The sequence below is a fragment of the Gobio gobio genome (genome assembly GCF_949357685.1).
Source record: "Gobio gobio genome assembly, chromosome: 5".
In the NCBI taxonomy this organism is placed as follows: Eukaryota; Metazoa; Chordata; class Actinopteri; order Cypriniformes; family Gobionidae; genus Gobio; species Gobio gobio.
The window spans coordinates 9,361,059-9,378,919 of record NC_137101.1 but is presented as its reverse complement, the minus strand read 5'-3'; the positions used below and the strand labels follow the sequence as shown (position 1 = coordinate 9,378,919).

The following is a 17,861-nucleotide window of genomic DNA, read 5'->3' as shown; positions in this document are numbered from 1 at the left end:
ACTACCTTTGAAACTGAAAATCTTGTTTGAAATTCTCTTTCTCTTCAGATTTTCCCCCACAAGTAATAAAGGTGTTTAAATCATACTCAAAACTCTAAATAACGCCAAATTTACACTCCAAAAGGTGGCACAGAAGCACTTCTGAAGTGGCATTTAGGAGTGTTTACACACTGTTTAATGCTGCTCAGAGGTGGCATAAATGCATACACAACGATTTTAACTGCATATTGTAATACTAGGGGTCAGAGAAGGCATAATTTAGTCTGGCTTTTATGCAGCAATTTTGAGCAGGCACAGAGCAGCCTTAAAGGGGTACTTCAGCGCTGGGAAGACGAATGTGTATTTAAACTGGGTCATTTATATAGTAGGAATGTGAAATTATTTTTGAATTTGGTGCCTTCTAGACTGTGAAAAGACAGAAAATAAATTTTTGTCTCAAGTGGATGAAAGACAACAACTCCCAGAATGCACTTGCTTCGCTGCCCTACGAGGCCACTCCCAAAGCCACGGCTACTGGTTATCACTTGCTCAACATTACACCGCCCCCACAGTCGTTTTGATTTTCATAGTAATGAAATAATTTCGAATAAACACTACAATTAAAAACTGAACGTGTATTTTCAATAACGTGTGAGTGAGCCGAACGAAAGGCACAGAACAAACGCATCAAGAGTCAGATTTCATTCATCACGAGGAGAGCTGGAAAGCGCGGCAGTCATTCACGGCACAGTCCAGTCTGGCGCGTTTTCAGATCGCATATGGAATTCATAGGAATTCGTTGAAAAGTTGAAACACTCACTTTGTTGTTATTAAATGCCTGATCCGAGCGGCATACCATAATTTGCCTATACTACCAGTTTTCTACTGATACAAAGCTGCTAAATCGCTGAAGTAACACTTTAAAGGGATGTTCACCCAAAAAGTATCCCATGATTTACTCACCCTCAAGCCATCCTAGGTGTATATGACATTCATCTTTTAGATTAATACAATCAGAGGTGTATTAAAAAATGTCCTGGCTAATCCAAGCATTATAATAGCAGTGAATGGCAGCCCAAAAATTGAAGCCCAAAAAAGTAATCCATACGGCACCAGGAGGTTAATAAAGGCCTTCTGAAGCAAATCTATTTTTTTGTGTAAGAAAAATATCCATATTTAACACCGCCTGACCGTCTTCCATATTCAATGTACAAAGTAAGTGTAACGCCTCTCACAGCTCAAAACGCTTACTGCGCTTGATGTCATATGTCGCGCCAGTTATGTTTTTTTCTTAAGTTGAATATGGAAGGAGGTCAGGCGGAAGCTAGATATTTTAATTTTGTAACGTGTTAAATATGGATATTTTCCATACACAAACTTCAGAAGGCCTTTATTAACCCCCCGGAGCTGTGTGGAGTACGTTTATAATGGATGGATGCACTTTTTTTAGCTTCAAACTCGTTGACCCCGTTCACAGCCGTTATAGAGCTTGGAAGAGCCAAGACATTTTTTAACATAACTCAGACTGTATTCGACTGAAAGAAGAATGTCATATATACACCTAGGATGGCTTGAGGTTGAGTAAATCATGGGGTCATTTTCATTTTTGGATGAACTATCCCTTTAACTTGACTGTGTAAAGATATGCCTATAGTTTTTGAATGCATGCAAATTACTTAGGATAGTTGTTCATCTCTGTCTCGGTGGCTCCATCTAGTGCATCAACAAAAGGTTACACTACCGGCTACTAACTCGACTCTTATTAAAATAATAATGATGATAATGGCAGCCTATCTGTTGTTATTACTGAAGCGTTTTATGCAAACCCCATAAACAACCTTCAGTATATGGAAGGAAAGAGCCAGGCTGTAACTTCGCCTACGACATTTCTTATCATGTAAGTAGGAAAGTATGACTCTTATACTAGAATCATAAGGGCGTCGAAAAGCCCCTCCGTTTGTCCCAGTTCGGAGTGCGTCACTGCGTCATTTGGAACGACCTCAGCAGGGCTAGGCGCAGGGAAATCCCGGGCCGCGTCGTGACATCACCGTCAGCTGGTTCAGTGCAGTGAATGAAAGCAGCGTTTCAGCGTAGAGCCTTATGACAGTGGATAGACACTGACCTGTATAACGCTTACAGTACACACACCAATCCTGCTGATCACAGATCTGTGCGCTCATCGCTCTTCACTGACGTCTGCATCAGGAAACGCAGCATTTCTCAAAACAAGTTGGTGTGCACAAGAAGTGAACGCCTGGTGAGTATCGCAACTCTCTTTAATGTAGCAAATTATTTCACATTTGACATCTTAAAAGAGTATATTAATACGTCGCGCACTTGTGTTACATATTAGGGCGGGGATTAACGAGTGTTAGTTCATTTCTACTGCAAATGTCCTCCACGTTAACTTTCGCTTTCTCGTGAATTCACTATTGGGTGTCTTGTGGAACCTCTTGGGTCGGTCAGCATTTAGAATAGCGTCCAATCCTATGAGGAAACCAAAGTAAAACTCTGTTTACCAGTCTACATCATGTGTGTGTTTTCACAAGTTAATATAATCAAATGTTAAAGGACTAATTCTCCTAGAAATGACTGTCATCATCCTCTACACTCATGACATTTCAATCTCGTTTGAAGCCATATGATAGATTTGTGCAGGGTCCAGAACGATCTTGAAACCATTAACTCGCTGACAATCCTCCAAACCAGTCAGTCGGACCGAGTATAAAATATAGTTTGGTGCAAATGAAATGTATTACACTTTTTACTTATTACATTGTGGTGGCTGTAACATGAATATTTTCTTTTTATAGTTATGCTAAAGCATATATTCGCCTAGAATATTTGTCAGTTCAGCCTAAGTTTCACTTTACATTCTGTGCTTATGATTGCATATTTGAGTGTAAGCCATTCTAATAAGTCATGTTGTGGTATTTCATAACATGGCGCACTCTTGCTCAACAGACACCGAAAACATGGCATCTGGTTCATCGATGATGAACGGGGACATCAGTCACACACGCGGGTCCGGCCTGGGGAATGTGGGCAGTTTAGAGGAGACCCTCCAGCAAATGAACACCCTGATCAAAGAGAACAGAGAACTGAAGGGTGAGATATTAAAACCAGTGTTTCCCAAACCTCTTCCTGGAGGCACACCAACAGTACACAATGTTTCCCTTATCTGATCCATCTGGAGTCTTGCTAATGAGTTGAATTGGGTAGGTTTGATTAGGAATGTTGATGTGCCTCCAGGAACAGGGGGCAAATTCCAATCAGAAGTGAGCATCCCTATGCCCTACTCACTCCGAAGGGCAGAACATGACCATAAATTATTAAAATTACTTAATTGAAGTGACTATTGCATGTTCCCTTCGCTAACGGACTTGTGGGATGGCCCTTCGTGAAGCGATTCAGTTTTGTTTGGAACAAATGGCGTCCCCTTCCCGAAATGCCATTCAAGTGTGCGAAAACGCCCTTTGGAATTCTCCCAGGGTTGTGAAACACTGATATAAACAGCATAGTCTCGGACGTTTCTTTTTCAGTCACAATCGCAATACATAAACACACTCCATCATGGACAACAATCCAATGTCCTTATGTGTATCAATAGAGGCCCTGAAACAGACCAACATGTCCATGAAGGAGAGATTTGAGGGTCTGTCAGCATGGAAGGAGAACCAAAAGAAGGAGAGAGACTTCCTGGAGCAACGTTTAGACGAGGCCAAAACCAGACTCAACACTATGGATGCAGAGAACGAGATGTTGAAGAAACGAGTGGTAGACCTGGAAAAAAGTGGAGCTGAGGTGAGCTAGATACGTTGGGGAAAAAACCCCATACCCCCCCGAAGTATATAATCAATTCTAAAAGGACTAAAGTTAAATATCTGCCGTAGTGTTTACACACTGAACTGGAGGCACTGAGGGGTCAGATTGGTCGTCTTCAGGCTGAGAAGAATGATCTGGTAGCACTGAACTCTGAACTCCAGCTCAAAGCGGGACAAGGTTCACCTAGAGACTCCTTCATTGAGATTAGAATAGCTGTAAGTATGCATACACTCACAAACACAACGAAGGGACAGCATGTTGCTCAATTTGTCACTCATTGTACTTTCTTGCACAGGAAGATGATTTAAAAGTGACCGGAGATTTTCCCACTGCACTAAATGACCCATCTGCTTTCTGCATGTAAGCGCTGCGATTAAACACTTTTGGGGACATTACATCTTAAATTGGAAAACTGATTCATAAATAAAACAAGTACAAATGTCTTTAAGGGTTAAAGGATTAGTTCACTTCAGAATTTAAATTTCCTTATCATTTACACACCCCCACGTCATCCAAGATGTTCATGTCTTTCTTTCTTCAGTTGAAAATCTTGAAAAGTTTTTTGAGGAAAACCTCAACGTGATAGCGTAATGTGTGGCGCGTCGCAGAGCAGTGCAAGACAAGCATTTGTGGTTAAAAAGTATATACATTTTTAGTTTTTTTTTTAGAAAATGACCAATCATTTCACTAGATAAGACCCTTATTTCTCGGCTGGGAGAGTGTAGAGCTCTTTGAAGCTGCAATTTGGACCTTCAACTTGTTGGACCCCGGTGAAGTCCACTAAATGGAGAAAAATCCTGGAATGTTTTCCTAAAAAAAAAAAAAAACAGTTTATTTTCGACTGAAGAAAGAAAGACATGAACCTCTTGGATGACATGGGGGTGAGTAAATTATCAGTATATTTTAATTCTGAAGTGAACTAATCCTTTAAAGCAGGGGTCTCCAAACTCTGTCCTGGAGGGCCGATGTCCTGCAGAGTTTAGCTCCTACCCCAATTAAACCTGAACCAGCTAATCAGTTGGTGCGTTCATCTCATGTTGTAAAGATCTTATTTGCGAGTTGAATGCACATGAGTGCCACCTCAAAGTCATAAATACCAGTGGGAAGTTCGGGATTTTCTTAAAGCCCCGATCTGTACTAGTTGGGGGCGTGTCAGTGAGAAACATGGCGGAATCAATGGATGCAACATCTGTAGTTGAATATAACGGGTATTTAGCAGTGACACTGTCAGGCTTTGTCATTTACTACAAAGTAAGCTAGCATTGTAATATAACAATTAGCCTTATATATAGCAATACAGTTTACAGTGGCTTCATAGATTAATTAAAAACGTAAAAGATTCAAACTCACCAGATGAGCATTCTTTGTTCTTCATTTTCTATAAGCAGAGTTTACAAACCTTGCTGTATTTTCGAGAAATTCATTAAAAGAAGGTACACCGCCATCTTGCTCCGACCAGAGTCTTGAACGCGCATGATGTCGTAAACACGACTTCTCACCGCGTAAATACGAACATCCCAGGAGGACTTGAACGCACCATAAGTCTATCTAGGGCCTTGTAAGAAACAGATTAGCTGGTTCAGGTGTGTTTTATTCGGGGTTGGAGCTAAACTCTGCAGGACAGCGGCCCTCCAGGACTGAGTTTGGAGACGCCTGCTTCAAGGGGTTACCCAAAAACGACAATTGTCATTTAATTATTCACCCTCATGTCGTTCTAAACCCGTAAAACTTTCGTTCATCTTCGGAACACAAATGAAGATCTTTTTGATGAAATCTGAGAGCTTTCTGTCCCTCCATTGACAACCTATACCTACATAAAAATGCTGGGTTAAAAACAACCCAAGTTGGGTTGAAAATGGACTAACCCAGCAATTGGGCTGTTTTAACCCAGCGATTGGGTGATTGGGTGCTGAGTTAAAACGACCCATTCACTGGGATAAAACAACCCAATTGCTTTTAAATAGCATTTTTTAGAGTGGTAAATGCAACTAACACTTCCAACCCCTAAAAATGTAGTGAAGACCTCATTAAAGTAATCCATGTGACTCCAGTGGTTTAACCCCAATTTCATGAAGCAGCGCAAGCTTTGTTTGCACAAAAATAAAAATAAACATATTTTGAGATTAATATTTGGTAAATTGTGCAAACAAATCACTCTGATTGCTTCATATAATTGGGGTTAAACCACTGGAGTCACATGGGTTAATTTAATGCTGTCTTTACTACATTTCTGGGGGTTGAAAGTGGTAGTTGCATAGGCTGTCAATGGAGGGACAGAAAGCTCTCAGATTTCATCAAAAATATCTTCATTTGTGTTCCGAAGATGAGCCAAAGTCTTACGGGTTTGGAACGACATGAGTAATTAATAACAGAATTTTCTTTTGTGGAAGAACTAACCCTTTAAGGTAAGAGGGTGGGTCATGGTTAGTCTGGAGTAATTACAAAAAACACAATAGAAGCCTATAGTAGGTCCTCATTTTGATAACTAAGCACATGTATGTGCGTACACACAGGCCAAATGCTGAGTCGGAGGAGCAGACGGTGAGGCAGCTGCTTCACTCCCTCAGAGCAGAGACTGATGAGAAGGAGAGACTGCAGCTAACGCTTCAGGAGGCACGTGGGAGGTAGGCCATCATTTCACATACCCTCTCAGCAACAGAACTTAAGGTGTTTCAGTGTCTTTTATATTCTATGTGCATATGTGTGTATTTGCAGAATTGCAGAGTTGGAGAACAGACTGGAACACGCTGACAGCAGCGCACAGACGTCTCTCCCTTGTACAACTGAAATCAATGTAGGATAATCAAGCTTTCATAGCAATCCATTTAGAATTTAAAAAAAAAATAGTTATTTGATCAAAACATCCATGTGGTTGTTGTCTTCGAGGACAGTCTTGTCTGAAATGTGAAACTAAAAGAGCATTGTTTAGAGTGTGGCAACAACTTTGAGTTTACATTTAATTTGAGGAAGCAGCAAATTTTGTGTGTTTGTTTTTGTCAGTCAAGCGCTGAGGTGAAGAATCTGGAGGATCAGTTGTTGAAGCTCTGTAATGAATTGAAACAAGCTCAGATCCAACTAAACGATGCGGAGGACATGAAAAGAAACCTACAGGACCGGTCAGAAACACCAATAACCTTATATGCATTTTTTTTTACATGATATTTAATTAAAAAAACATATACAGTACCTGACAAAGGTTTGGAAACATTAACATTTTTTGTAATGTTTTTCAAAAAAGTGTCTTATGCTCACCAAGGCTGCATTTATTTAATCAAAAATACAGTAAAAGGTAATATTCTGAAATATTACAATTTAAAATAATTGTTTTCTATTTTAATTATTTTAAATTAATTTATTCCTGTAACGGGAAAGCTGAATTTTCTGCATCATTATTATTATTTCATCATCATTATTATTATGATCAGTGTTGAACGTTGTGGAAATAATAATACCATTCAAACATTGGTAGTAAGATTAAAAAAGAGAGAAATTAATACTTTTATTAATCAAGGATGCATTAAATTAATCAAAAGTTGCAGCGAAGATATTTATAATGTTACTATTTAATAAATGCTTTAATACATTTAATAAAACAATGTAATAAATGCTGGTCATTAAACTTTCTATTAATCAAAGAATTCTGAATTACCATTTCCACAAAAATATTAAGCAGTACAACTATTTTCAACATTGATAATAAGAAGAAGAAATGTTTCTTGAGCAGCAAATCAGCATATTAAAAATGATTTTTGAAGGATCATGTGACACTGAAGACTGGAGTATTGATGCTGAAAATTCAGCTTTGCCGTTACAGGAATAATTTTTTAAAAATAAATATATTCAAATAAATCAATTTATATATGTAATAATATTTCACAATATTACTGTTTTTACTGTATTTTTTATTAAATAAATGCAGCCTTGACGAGCAGAAGAGACTATAGTTTCCAAACTTTTCACAGCCACTGTATATAATTAAAAATACATTTCTGTATGTAAGGTCACCTAAAAGTTGAATAGCCTGTGGTTAGATACAACAAGACAATGACCCGAAGCACCCAAAGAGTGTGCTAACAACTCAATGGCTCAAGAGGATTGTGCTTGCCTATTGATTTAATTTAACTAGAATCATAGAGCATAAATGTGATCAGTAATGTGATCAGTAATAGTTTTTGGGTGCACAGTTTTTCCTTGTAACTTTAACTTGAAGCTTCACAAGATCTACAGCTCTCCAATCTCCTGCTCTTTCTGCAGGTGTAAAGATTTGGAGCAGGATCTGGGCACCGCAAGGACTCAGCTCGGAGAGAAACAGAAGGCCCAGGCTGAGAACGACAGTCTGAAGGTTCAGATGGAAAGTCTCCAGGCCGCTATTAAACTGGAACAGAAGAAAACTCAGGATGAGAAGTGAGTGCAGCTTGTTCCCTCCATCTGATGCCTACAGAAACATACTTTTTTTTTTTTTGTTGCACGTGGGAAACATAGCCCCAAGTCGATCGCAGGTGTCATAATAATCACGTCTTCTTTCATCTTACTTGGCCAGGAACAACCTAAACCAGCTGAAAGATGCCTACACCAAACTGTTTGAAGACTACAATGAGCTTCAAGAGGAAAGGAAGAAGAAAGAGGTATAAAATGATGAAATCGTCATTTCTGAGACTTTTCCATGGGGTAGCACCAGCTTCCATTTACTTAAGAAACTTCAGTCTTTCATTTATTCTTGCATTTGGCCAGATGAGAATATCTGTAGTTAACAGAACCTAAATAAAACCATCATTTTAGGTATTAAGTAACTTTGCTTGCACTTTTAAGGCAGTTCCTTTTGTATGCTGAGTGTTTTGATGATTCATCTTTCTTACCTCTTCTTGTGATCAGGGTAGTGTATCACAGGACGAGTACGCTGACCTCCAAACCAGGTTTGCTACGGCTGAAAAGGCGCTGGCAGACAAACAGCTAAAGATTGATGAGATGAAGATGGAAATCTTCCAGAAGGAAAAGGACCTAGAAACGGTCTCTGTTTTCCAGGCTCAGGTACAAATGAGATTGTACGGCCAAATATCACATCATGTCTGCATCCTAGGGCTGGGCAAAAAAAAATCGATTTTTCGATTAATCGTCTTTTTTAAATGTGGTCGATTCAAAATCGATTCTCAAAGGCCAAGAATCGATTTTTTCCCCCATATTTATTTTGTAAAATTTGAACATAAAATTAATGTAAATCTAATTACCATTCTTCTCCACTAGATGTCACCCTCTTATTGGCCTTGCAAAGGAGCGAGAGGTGCGCCTGTCATTCATTCATTCATTCAGTGCTTAAATGGCGGCTCACAAATGATAAATCAACAGTCAATAGAGTCAATAGACAGCGCAGGACCAATAATTCAAACCTAATAGCTTAGCCTATATTATAAACAGATTTCCTCAAATAAAAGTTAGTCCACATAAGTCAGCACGTTAAGGAATTGTTAATTACCACGGCAACTTCTTGTGTCCAGGAACGCACATCTCGTGTATGAAAAGTAACGAGTGGTGCAGAGGGATGCTCGGACGCCGGGGGCTCCGTCTCATCCCCCGGCGGAGAGATGACCGAGCGGCGCACCCCGCAAAGATAGCACCCATTCCCGGTTACGACCTCGATCTTCGAAAGGCCTCGTCAGGCACTACGATTGACCCGAATTACAGACGGTTTCGCCTCCGCGTTTCCGAGATATAGCCGGTTAAAGTTTCAACTGGTCTCGTTCGATCTGCCCCGGTTCTCTGTCCCGGGGGTTTCCCTGCCCGGTATCGCATATATATTTGTCGCAAAGATAAAATCGAATGGCAATCGCATCTAAGGAAGGCACGCAAATAATAGAGATAGTGACGAAATATAATGCATCATCTGGGGCACAAATCAAAGCACAGACGCCCCTGGAGGAAAAAGCCTTCATAAAAACGGACAGAGTCTGAATGACGGTCGGCTAAATCGCAAGAAAAGCTTGTCCTTTACTGAAAATTGTTGAAAATCATCCAATATCCTGTGTTATATAATATCCATGTTTTAGAATAAATGTATAAAAAATATCCATAAAAACACAATTGTATTGTATTTAACATAATTGTATGCATTTGAAATATAGAGATGGGTTCTGTTTTACTGTACACAAGTGTACCTAAAATTTTTAAAAAGAGTTTAATATACAGGTTTGTGGCTCTTAATTTCTTTTTAATTACCCACTTGTAAACTTGTTCACTGTTCTTTTTTATAAATATAGTATTTGTATTAAATCTATATTCATTGAGTTGAATCAAGAATCAAAATTGAATCGAGAATCGAAAATCGAATCGAGAATCGAAATCGAATCGGTTTGAGAGTTTGCGAATCGAATCGGAACATCTGAATCGATACCCAGCCCTACTGCATCCTCCCACTTTTTTTGCTAGTAATTATTGTGTTGTTTTTTTGTGTGTGTACACATACAGGCAGAGATATATTCCTCAGACTTCTACGCAGAACGAGCAGCTCGTGAGAAGATTCACGAGGAGAAAGAGCGTTTGGCCACTCAGCTGGAGTACGTGAAGAAACAGAACAGCCAACTTCAGGAGGAGATGGAATCACTTGGCAGGTACGTCATAAACTTCAAACACTTACCCACTCACATGTGACCTATGTACAAACTTAAAACAAATTTGTTTTCATGCCTCAGGCATTCCATGAGCGAGATGCAAAGGAGACATGTGCCACGTGGGGCCAATCCACAAGGCCCCGCGTCTCCACACCACATGCAAGGAGGTATAAGTAGTCCCTTACCTTAAAGAGCCCAAGCCCATATTGTACAGCGAGAGGACAATTTACATAGACCTCTTTCTTCCTCAGGTGATTGGCAGCAGCAGAATATTCCAGAACGTGCTTGTCCCAAATGTGGGGAAGTCCTACCTGACCTGGACTCTCTGCAGATCCACATCATGGATTGCATCATCTGAGCCTGTTGCCTAATAACCACACCAGATCCCCCCCTATATGTGAATGAGTGGTTTGATAGCGTTACCTTCGAGCACCCTGAAACATAATGCTTTAATAACACAGGTCTATAAACCCTGCATCCTAAATATACTGTACATTATCAGTGTGGATGGTTTCAGATCAATAGGCTAGATGTTGGTCGAGGCTGAGAATGAGAACTTAAATGTGTAGCTTCGGTTCTGACTTGTTGGCTTTAATCTAAATACACCTTATATAACAGAAACGTTAATTTAAGCTGCTTTAGGACAATTCAAGAAAAAGTATATTATGTAGCAGGTGGGCAATCAGTGTGGCATATTACACACAAATGAAATCTATTATTCTGTTGTGGGTGAAATATTATATTATTCATTGCAAAGCTATTTTTGTTTGAGATTAACTTTAAATGTTCCTGAGAGATTCATTCGTTTGAAAGACTTGAAGTCTCATTTAGTTGGTGGTTAATTATATTTTCATTATACTCTCAATGCCCAACATTATACAGATAGAGATCAACTTTTTTTCTTAATTTTATTTGTTTGAGCTGTTTAACTGTTAAAGCACTTTATCCTGTTTGATAAGTATAGTTAGTAAGTTTTGGGGGTCACTTTGAATAAGTGTCTGTCTGTTAATACCTGCCTAAATCTAATAAATACTTTTCTAAAGTTCATAAAGATTGTCTTCGTCGTGCTCTATCGGTAATGTGCTCTTGATGTTATTTTGGGTAAAAGGCCTTGCAGTATGTTGCATAATATCAACCTTGACATGCATATCAAAGGACTAGTTCATCCAAAAGTGATCATTATACCTGTCATTTAGGCTACTCACCTTCATGTCGAAATCCGTACGGATAACTTTCAATTGAAGACAAGAGGACATTTTTAAAGGTCGATCTTCTTGTCGTTGTAATGAAAGTAAATGAGTAACTTCACTGGTCTGTCACGCTAAAAAACGACAAAAACCATCACAAAAGTATCATCAAAGTAATCTGATTCGACTCGTCTGGTATATTCATATCCTTATCAAGACATATGATAGCTTTATGTGATGAACAAAAAGCAATTAATATCGTTAATCTGTCTAAATCTTTTAACCGCTGCCGTTTGAATCGCGAGTGAATCATTCAAAACGATTCGACTCGATCGATTCATTCGTAACATCCCCGCGACTCATGGACGCGCCATTTTTTTTATGTCTTATAAATACAAATACAGTATGGATTCCGAATACTTTAAATATAGTATAGTGATACTAACCATTTTGTATGGACGTTTTTTGCTTGGCAGTCACACGAATCTTCATTATCCACATTTCTAAGTCATCCGCTTTTTACTCTTTAGAAGCAAGAACAGATTTCTATAGTTGACTTAAGGGATGCATTTACTGTAGCTATAGCCTACACTGCCCGTTCTGTAGCAAAAAAACGAGTACAAAATGATAATGTTTACAAGTATAAGATCTGTGATTTGCACTTTAATGGGGGGATTTATCACTTGCTCTTGCTGCAAATGGGAAATAAATCTAGAGCAGGAAAACATTTGAGAATGAGGTGATTCTGAATAAAATTACCCCTAATGAAGTCTCAAGTAGCATCTAGTTTTATTTGATTTATGGCTTTATTTGTATTGTATTGTGAATGCACTTTGTTAGTTTTTTAGTAAACAGATTAAAAGCATTTTAGTAAAAAGTAAATGAATATAGCCTACTCAAACAGTGCAAATTCACAGAGAGAGAGCAGTGCCTACTGTTCAGCTTTATTGTTATCAGTCTCAAAGTAGCTTTACAAACTGCAGATTTAGAACAGGTTTATTTCGCTTCATAACTGTAAAACAGGGTTCCTTTGTTCAGATAGCAAGGAATGGTGAAAGACCCATTTTGCACCGACCTGGAACATGTGCCCAATTGATCATCAAAATTCAGGTCTTTGTCCCACACCTCCAGCTTCAGGGTTTCACCACTGTTGCAGTTGGGGAAGTTGAATTCTTTAGACCATGTAGGATTAGCATTACTGTTGATATTTTCTGTCTGCCCCCCAAAAGTAGAGCCACACCAGACCTTGACGAATGGATCGGGTCTTCCAATAGGATCACCGGTGAGACCCTTGGCATGTAAGCCAAAAATTCGAACAGCAGCGCTGGCAAAGTCCAGCTGAGACGCCAGCATCAGCACGGCCAGAGACACCAGACGAAGATCATAAAAGACTGCCATGGCTGTCTGAAGGAATACAGGTTCAATTATAGAGAAGGTTTAATACACACAAATATCAAAATGCGTCTAAAGGTGTGATGTAGTGGTAAAGATGGCTTACCTTGCTTGTATCAGGTGTTGTGTGGATGTTTTTAGATCCTAGCCACCTTTATAATGCAATCACATCGCAGAATTCTTTCATTTGGTGATCAACAGGTGCTTAAATCCCATGCGGATCTGTTATCAGATTTGCTGATGCAACTTTTTTCCATGTAACAAGAGTGTATAAAAACTATTTTAATCATTCAAAAGCAGGGTTTTCATAAGCATCATGAGCAGAAAACAAGTTTTTTTTTTCTACATCCAATTTAATATTCTCTACAATAGCAGAAAAATTAAAACACTTAAGATTGTTGAAAAGTTAAAACGTATCCAAAACAGAATCATGTCTTCATGTAAACCAGTGCTTTGGTTTTCAAATTTGAAACCTTTTTAACTTTAGAGCCATGACATCTGTCTTCCTTTTTTTAATGTAATTTAAGGTGTTTATTTATAACATTTTAATAATTGTAGGTAGTAGGGAAAGGCAAACAAGAGCAACAGCTGGTAAATTATATTTTGTTCGGCAGCAAGAAATCATGCATGAAACAGCTGCTGAAACTGATGTGTTTTCCAAAAAAATATGTTGATTTAATTTATATTGTCAGGGCATTTGTCTTTTTCTGTTGCTGAGTTGTGGGCATTTTCTGATAGCACATGGCAAAAAATTGATATGGAACTGGTCCAACTCAAAGTCCAACATCACAGATGAAGACAGTCGTGCTCAAGGATGGGACACAAGAGTGTGTGAAGCACAGTTAGATCTTTATCCTGTTTGATAAGCATAGTTAATATGTTAGATTTGTGGCAAGTTACTGCAGCAAAATATTTGTATTTGCAGTTAGCTTTAAGGCAGTTCCTTTTGTATGCTGAGTGTTTTGATGATTCATCTTTCTTACCTCTTCTTGTGATCAGGGTAGTGTATCACAGGACGAGTACGCTGACCTCCAAACCAGGTTTGCTACGGCTGAAAAGGCGCTGGCAGACAAACAGCTAAAGATTGATGAGATGAAGATGGAAATCTTCCAGAAGGAAAAGGAGCTAGAAACGGTCTCTGTTTTCCAGGCTCAGGTACAAATGAGATTGTACGGCCAAATATCACATCATGTCTGCATCCTCCCACTTTTTTTGTAAGTAAATATTGTTTTTTTTTTGTGTGTGTGTACAAATACAGGCAGAGATATATTCCTCAGACTTTTACGCAGAACGAGCAGCTCGTGTGAAGATTCACGAGGAGAAAGAGCGTTTGGCCACTCAGCTGGAGTACGTGAAGAAACAGAACAGCCAACTTCAGGAGGAGATGGAATCACTTGGCACTTATATAACAGAAACATTCATTTAAAGGTGCACTATGTAACTTTTCCGTCCACTAGAGGTCGCCTGTTCAAAACAAAGGCGTAGTAGATGGATGACGCCAAGATTGAGCGCAGAATCTTGGAACATGTGGTCTTCACCTCACAGCCGGTGGAAAAGAATCGGGATAGGACTCGGGCAGAAATCATGTTCATGGATGCGATTATTAACGTTACTGTAGTATGAAGCAGAGCAGGACCAAGTGTTGTGGAGCTGAGCAAGGCCGCTGGAGGGATTGTTAATAAGATTAACACAACACATGCCTCGCGGGCAGCGGGACTTTTATTATGCCACAGTCGCCGGCACATGTCCGCTTTTCCGCTGCGAGGTAACGCAGCTCTGTTTATCATATTAGATACATCTGAGTGTGTTGAAAATTAAATTGACGTTACTCTGTGCATTCACTTAGCGGCTGCTATGACACTTGTTGCACACTGCAGTGAGAGTAAAGCGTTTCTGCAAAATAAAACCGGAAACCGAGGGTAACACAGATATGACACAATCGACAGGCGACTCCCTCAGTCCCGCTTCCTTGGTTAAAATAGCAATTTTCTCACGGTTAACAAATAGTTGGAAACATTTGGGATATTTTAAGTACTCAAATGAACAAAATATATAATACTGACCTAGTGTTTTTTTGGATATTTTACTGAAAATGTGTTACATATTGCACCTTTAAGCTGCTTTAGGGCAATTTAAGAAAAAGTATATTATGTAGCAGGTGGGCAATCAGTGTGGCATATATTACACACATATTAAATCTATTAATCTGTCGTGGGTGAATTATTATATTATTAATTGCAAAACTAAATGTTTGAGATTAACTTTACATGTTCCTGGGGGATTCATTCGTTTGAAAGACTTGAAGTCTCATTTATTTGTTGGTTAATTCTATTTTCATTATACTCTCAATGCCCAACATTATACAGATAGATCTGGTTAATAAATACTTTCCTGAAGTTCAAAAAGATTGTCTTCGTCACATGTGCTCTATCAGTAATGTGCTGTTGATGTTATTTTGGGTAAAAGGTCCTGCAGTATGTTGCATAATATCAACCTTGACATGCATATTCATCCAAAAGTGATCATTTTGCCCATCATTTACCCGTTCTGTAGCATAAAAACTAGTTCAAAAGTCTATCTGTCTGTCTGTCTGAATAAACTCACCCCTAATGAAGTCTCAAGTAGTTGCGTCTTCTTCTCAATACACACAATGAATCTAGTTTTATTTGATTTATGGCTTTATTTGTATTGTATTGTGAACGAAATTTGTTAGTTTTTTAGTAAATAGATTAAAAGCATTTTAGTAAAAAGTAAATGAATATAGCCTACTCAAACAGTGCAAAACACAGAGACAGAGAGAGCAGTGCCTACTGTTCAGCTTTATTGTTATCAGTCTCAAAGTAGCGCAAACTGCAGATTTAGAACAGGTTTATTTCGCTTCATAACTGTAAAACAGGGTTCCTTTGTTCAGATAGCAAGGAATGGTGAAAGACCCATTTTGCACCGGCCTGGAACATGTGCCCAATTTATCATCAAAATTCAGGTCTCTGTCCCACAGCTCCAGCTTCAGGGTTTCACCACTGTTGCAGTTGGGGAAGTTGAATTCTTCAGACCATGTAGGATTAGCATTACTGTTGATATGTTCTGTCTGCCCCCCAAAAGTAGAGCCACACCAGACCTTGACGAATGGATCGGGTCTTCCAATAGGATCACCATTGAGGCCCTTGGCATGCAAGCCAAAAATTCGAACAGCAGCGCTGGCAAAGTCCAGCTGAGACGCCAGCATCAGCACGGCCAGAGACACCAGACGAAGATCATAAAAGACTGCCATGGCTGTCTGAAAGAATACAGGTTCAATTATAGAGAAGGTTTAATACACACACATATCAAAATGCGTCTAAAGGTGTGATGTAGTGGTAAAGATGACTTACCTTGCTTGTATCAGGTGTTGTGTGTATGTTTTTAGATCCTAGCCCCCTTTATAATGCAATCACATGGAAAAATTCTCAACAGGTCAACAGGTGCTTAAATCCCATGCGTATCTGTATCAGATTTGCTGATGCAACTTTTTTCCATGTAACAAGTTGGCAAAGTCAGCAAGAGTGTATAAAAACTATAATTCAAAAGCAGGTTTTTCATAAGCAACACGAGCAGAATTTTTTTTTTTTTCTACATCCAATGTAATAGCCTACTCTCTGCAATTGCAGAAAAATTCAAACACTCAAGATTGTTGAAAACAAACAAAAACAGAATCATGTCTTCATGTAAACCAGTGCTTTGGTTTACACATTGTAACATAATCTTTAGAGCCATGACATCTGTCTTCCTTTTTTTATGTCATTTAAGGTGTTTATTTATAAAAATGTAACAATTGTAGGTAGTAGGGAAAGGCCAACAAGAGCAACAACAATGTTGTTAATCTCTCTAAAATCGTTAAGCTTAACCTCTTGATAGCTTTTAACCGCTGCCGCTTGAATCGTGAGTGAATCATTCAAAACAATTTGACTCGAGCGATTCACTACAGCGTAGCCTAAATAACTTAATTGTTTGTCTCTTACACAAATACATTCAGAATACTTTAAATACAGTATTATATAGTAATACTGACACATTTGTATGGTGTGTTTTTTTAGCTTGACAGTCACCCTCATTCACCTTAATAGCTAATCCAAATTTTAAATCATCTGCTTTTTTTACTCTTTAGAAGCAAGAACAGAGACCTTCTAGTTACACTTGGTTTATCATTTAGGTATACACTACCCGTTCTGTACGTAGCATAAAAACGAGTTCAAAATGCAAATGTTAACAAGTAGCCTATAAAATGTGGGATTTGCACTTTAATGGGGGGATTTATGACTTGCTGCAAATGGGAAATAAATCTGTGAGCAGGAAAAGAAGCAAAGCTATATGGCACAAATATTTGAGAATGAGGTGATTCTGAATAAACTTACCCCTAATGAAGTCTCAAGTAGTTGCCTCTGCTTCTCAATACACACAATGCATCTAGTTTTATTTGATTTACGGCTTTATTTGTATTGTACTGGGAATGCACTTTGTTAGTTTTTCCCCCCAAAGCATTTCAGTAAAAAAGTAAATGTATAGCCTACTTCAGTCAATGTAAAACACAGAGTTAGCAGTCAAATTTATTATCATCAGGCATAGGATGCACAAACTGCTGATTTAGAACAGGTTTATTCTGTGTCATAACTGTAAAACAGGGTTCCTTTGTTCAGATAGCAAGAAATGGTGAAAGACCCATATTGCACCTGCCCGGTACATGTGCCCAATTTATCATCAAAATTCAGGTCTTTGTCCCACAGCTCCAGCTTCAGGTTTTCATTTGCTTTGCAACTTGGGAAGTTGAATTCTGAAGACCATGTAGGATGAGCAGTATCCTTGATAAATTCTGTCTGCCCTCCAAAAGTAGCGCCACACC

The 17,861-nt window shown here is 38.8% G+C and overlaps 1 protein-coding gene across 1 annotated transcript; it reads left to right on the top strand.

The window, feature by feature from the left end:
• Positions 1-1,718: 1,718 nt before the first annotated feature.
• optn (optineurin) lies at positions 1,719-11,454 on the top strand. Its single transcript, XM_079817837.1, has 14 exons — positions 1,719-2,236; positions 2,944-3,087; positions 3,590-3,783; positions 3,873-4,019; positions 4,100-4,164; positions 6,318-6,428; positions 6,520-6,598; positions 6,805-6,920; positions 8,059-8,208; positions 8,345-8,429; positions 8,677-8,832; positions 10,264-10,406; positions 10,488-10,573; positions 10,658-11,454. Exons 2-14 carry the CDS (start codon positions 2,955-2,957, stop codon positions 10,762-10,764), a joined length of 1,572 nt encoding a protein of 523 aa, XP_079673963.1. The 5' UTR covers positions 1,719-2,236; positions 2,944-2,954; the 3' UTR covers positions 10,765-11,454.
• Positions 11,455-17,861: the final 6,407 nt, after the last annotated feature.

Bases quoted from the DNA above. Each gene is read 5' to 3' on its own strand.
- optn (XM_079817837.1), top strand. From the start codon at position 2,955: ATGGCATCTGGTTCATCGATGATGAACGGGGACATCAGTCACACACGC. The intron at 3,784-3,872 runs GTGAGCTAGATA...TATCTGCCGTAG, and splicing joins TGGAAAAAAGTGGAGCTGAG to TGTTTACACACTGAACTGGA. The intron at 4,165-6,317 runs GTAAGCGCTGCG...GCGTACACACAG, and splicing joins GACCCATCTGCTTTCTGCAT to GCCAAATGCTGAGTCGGAGG.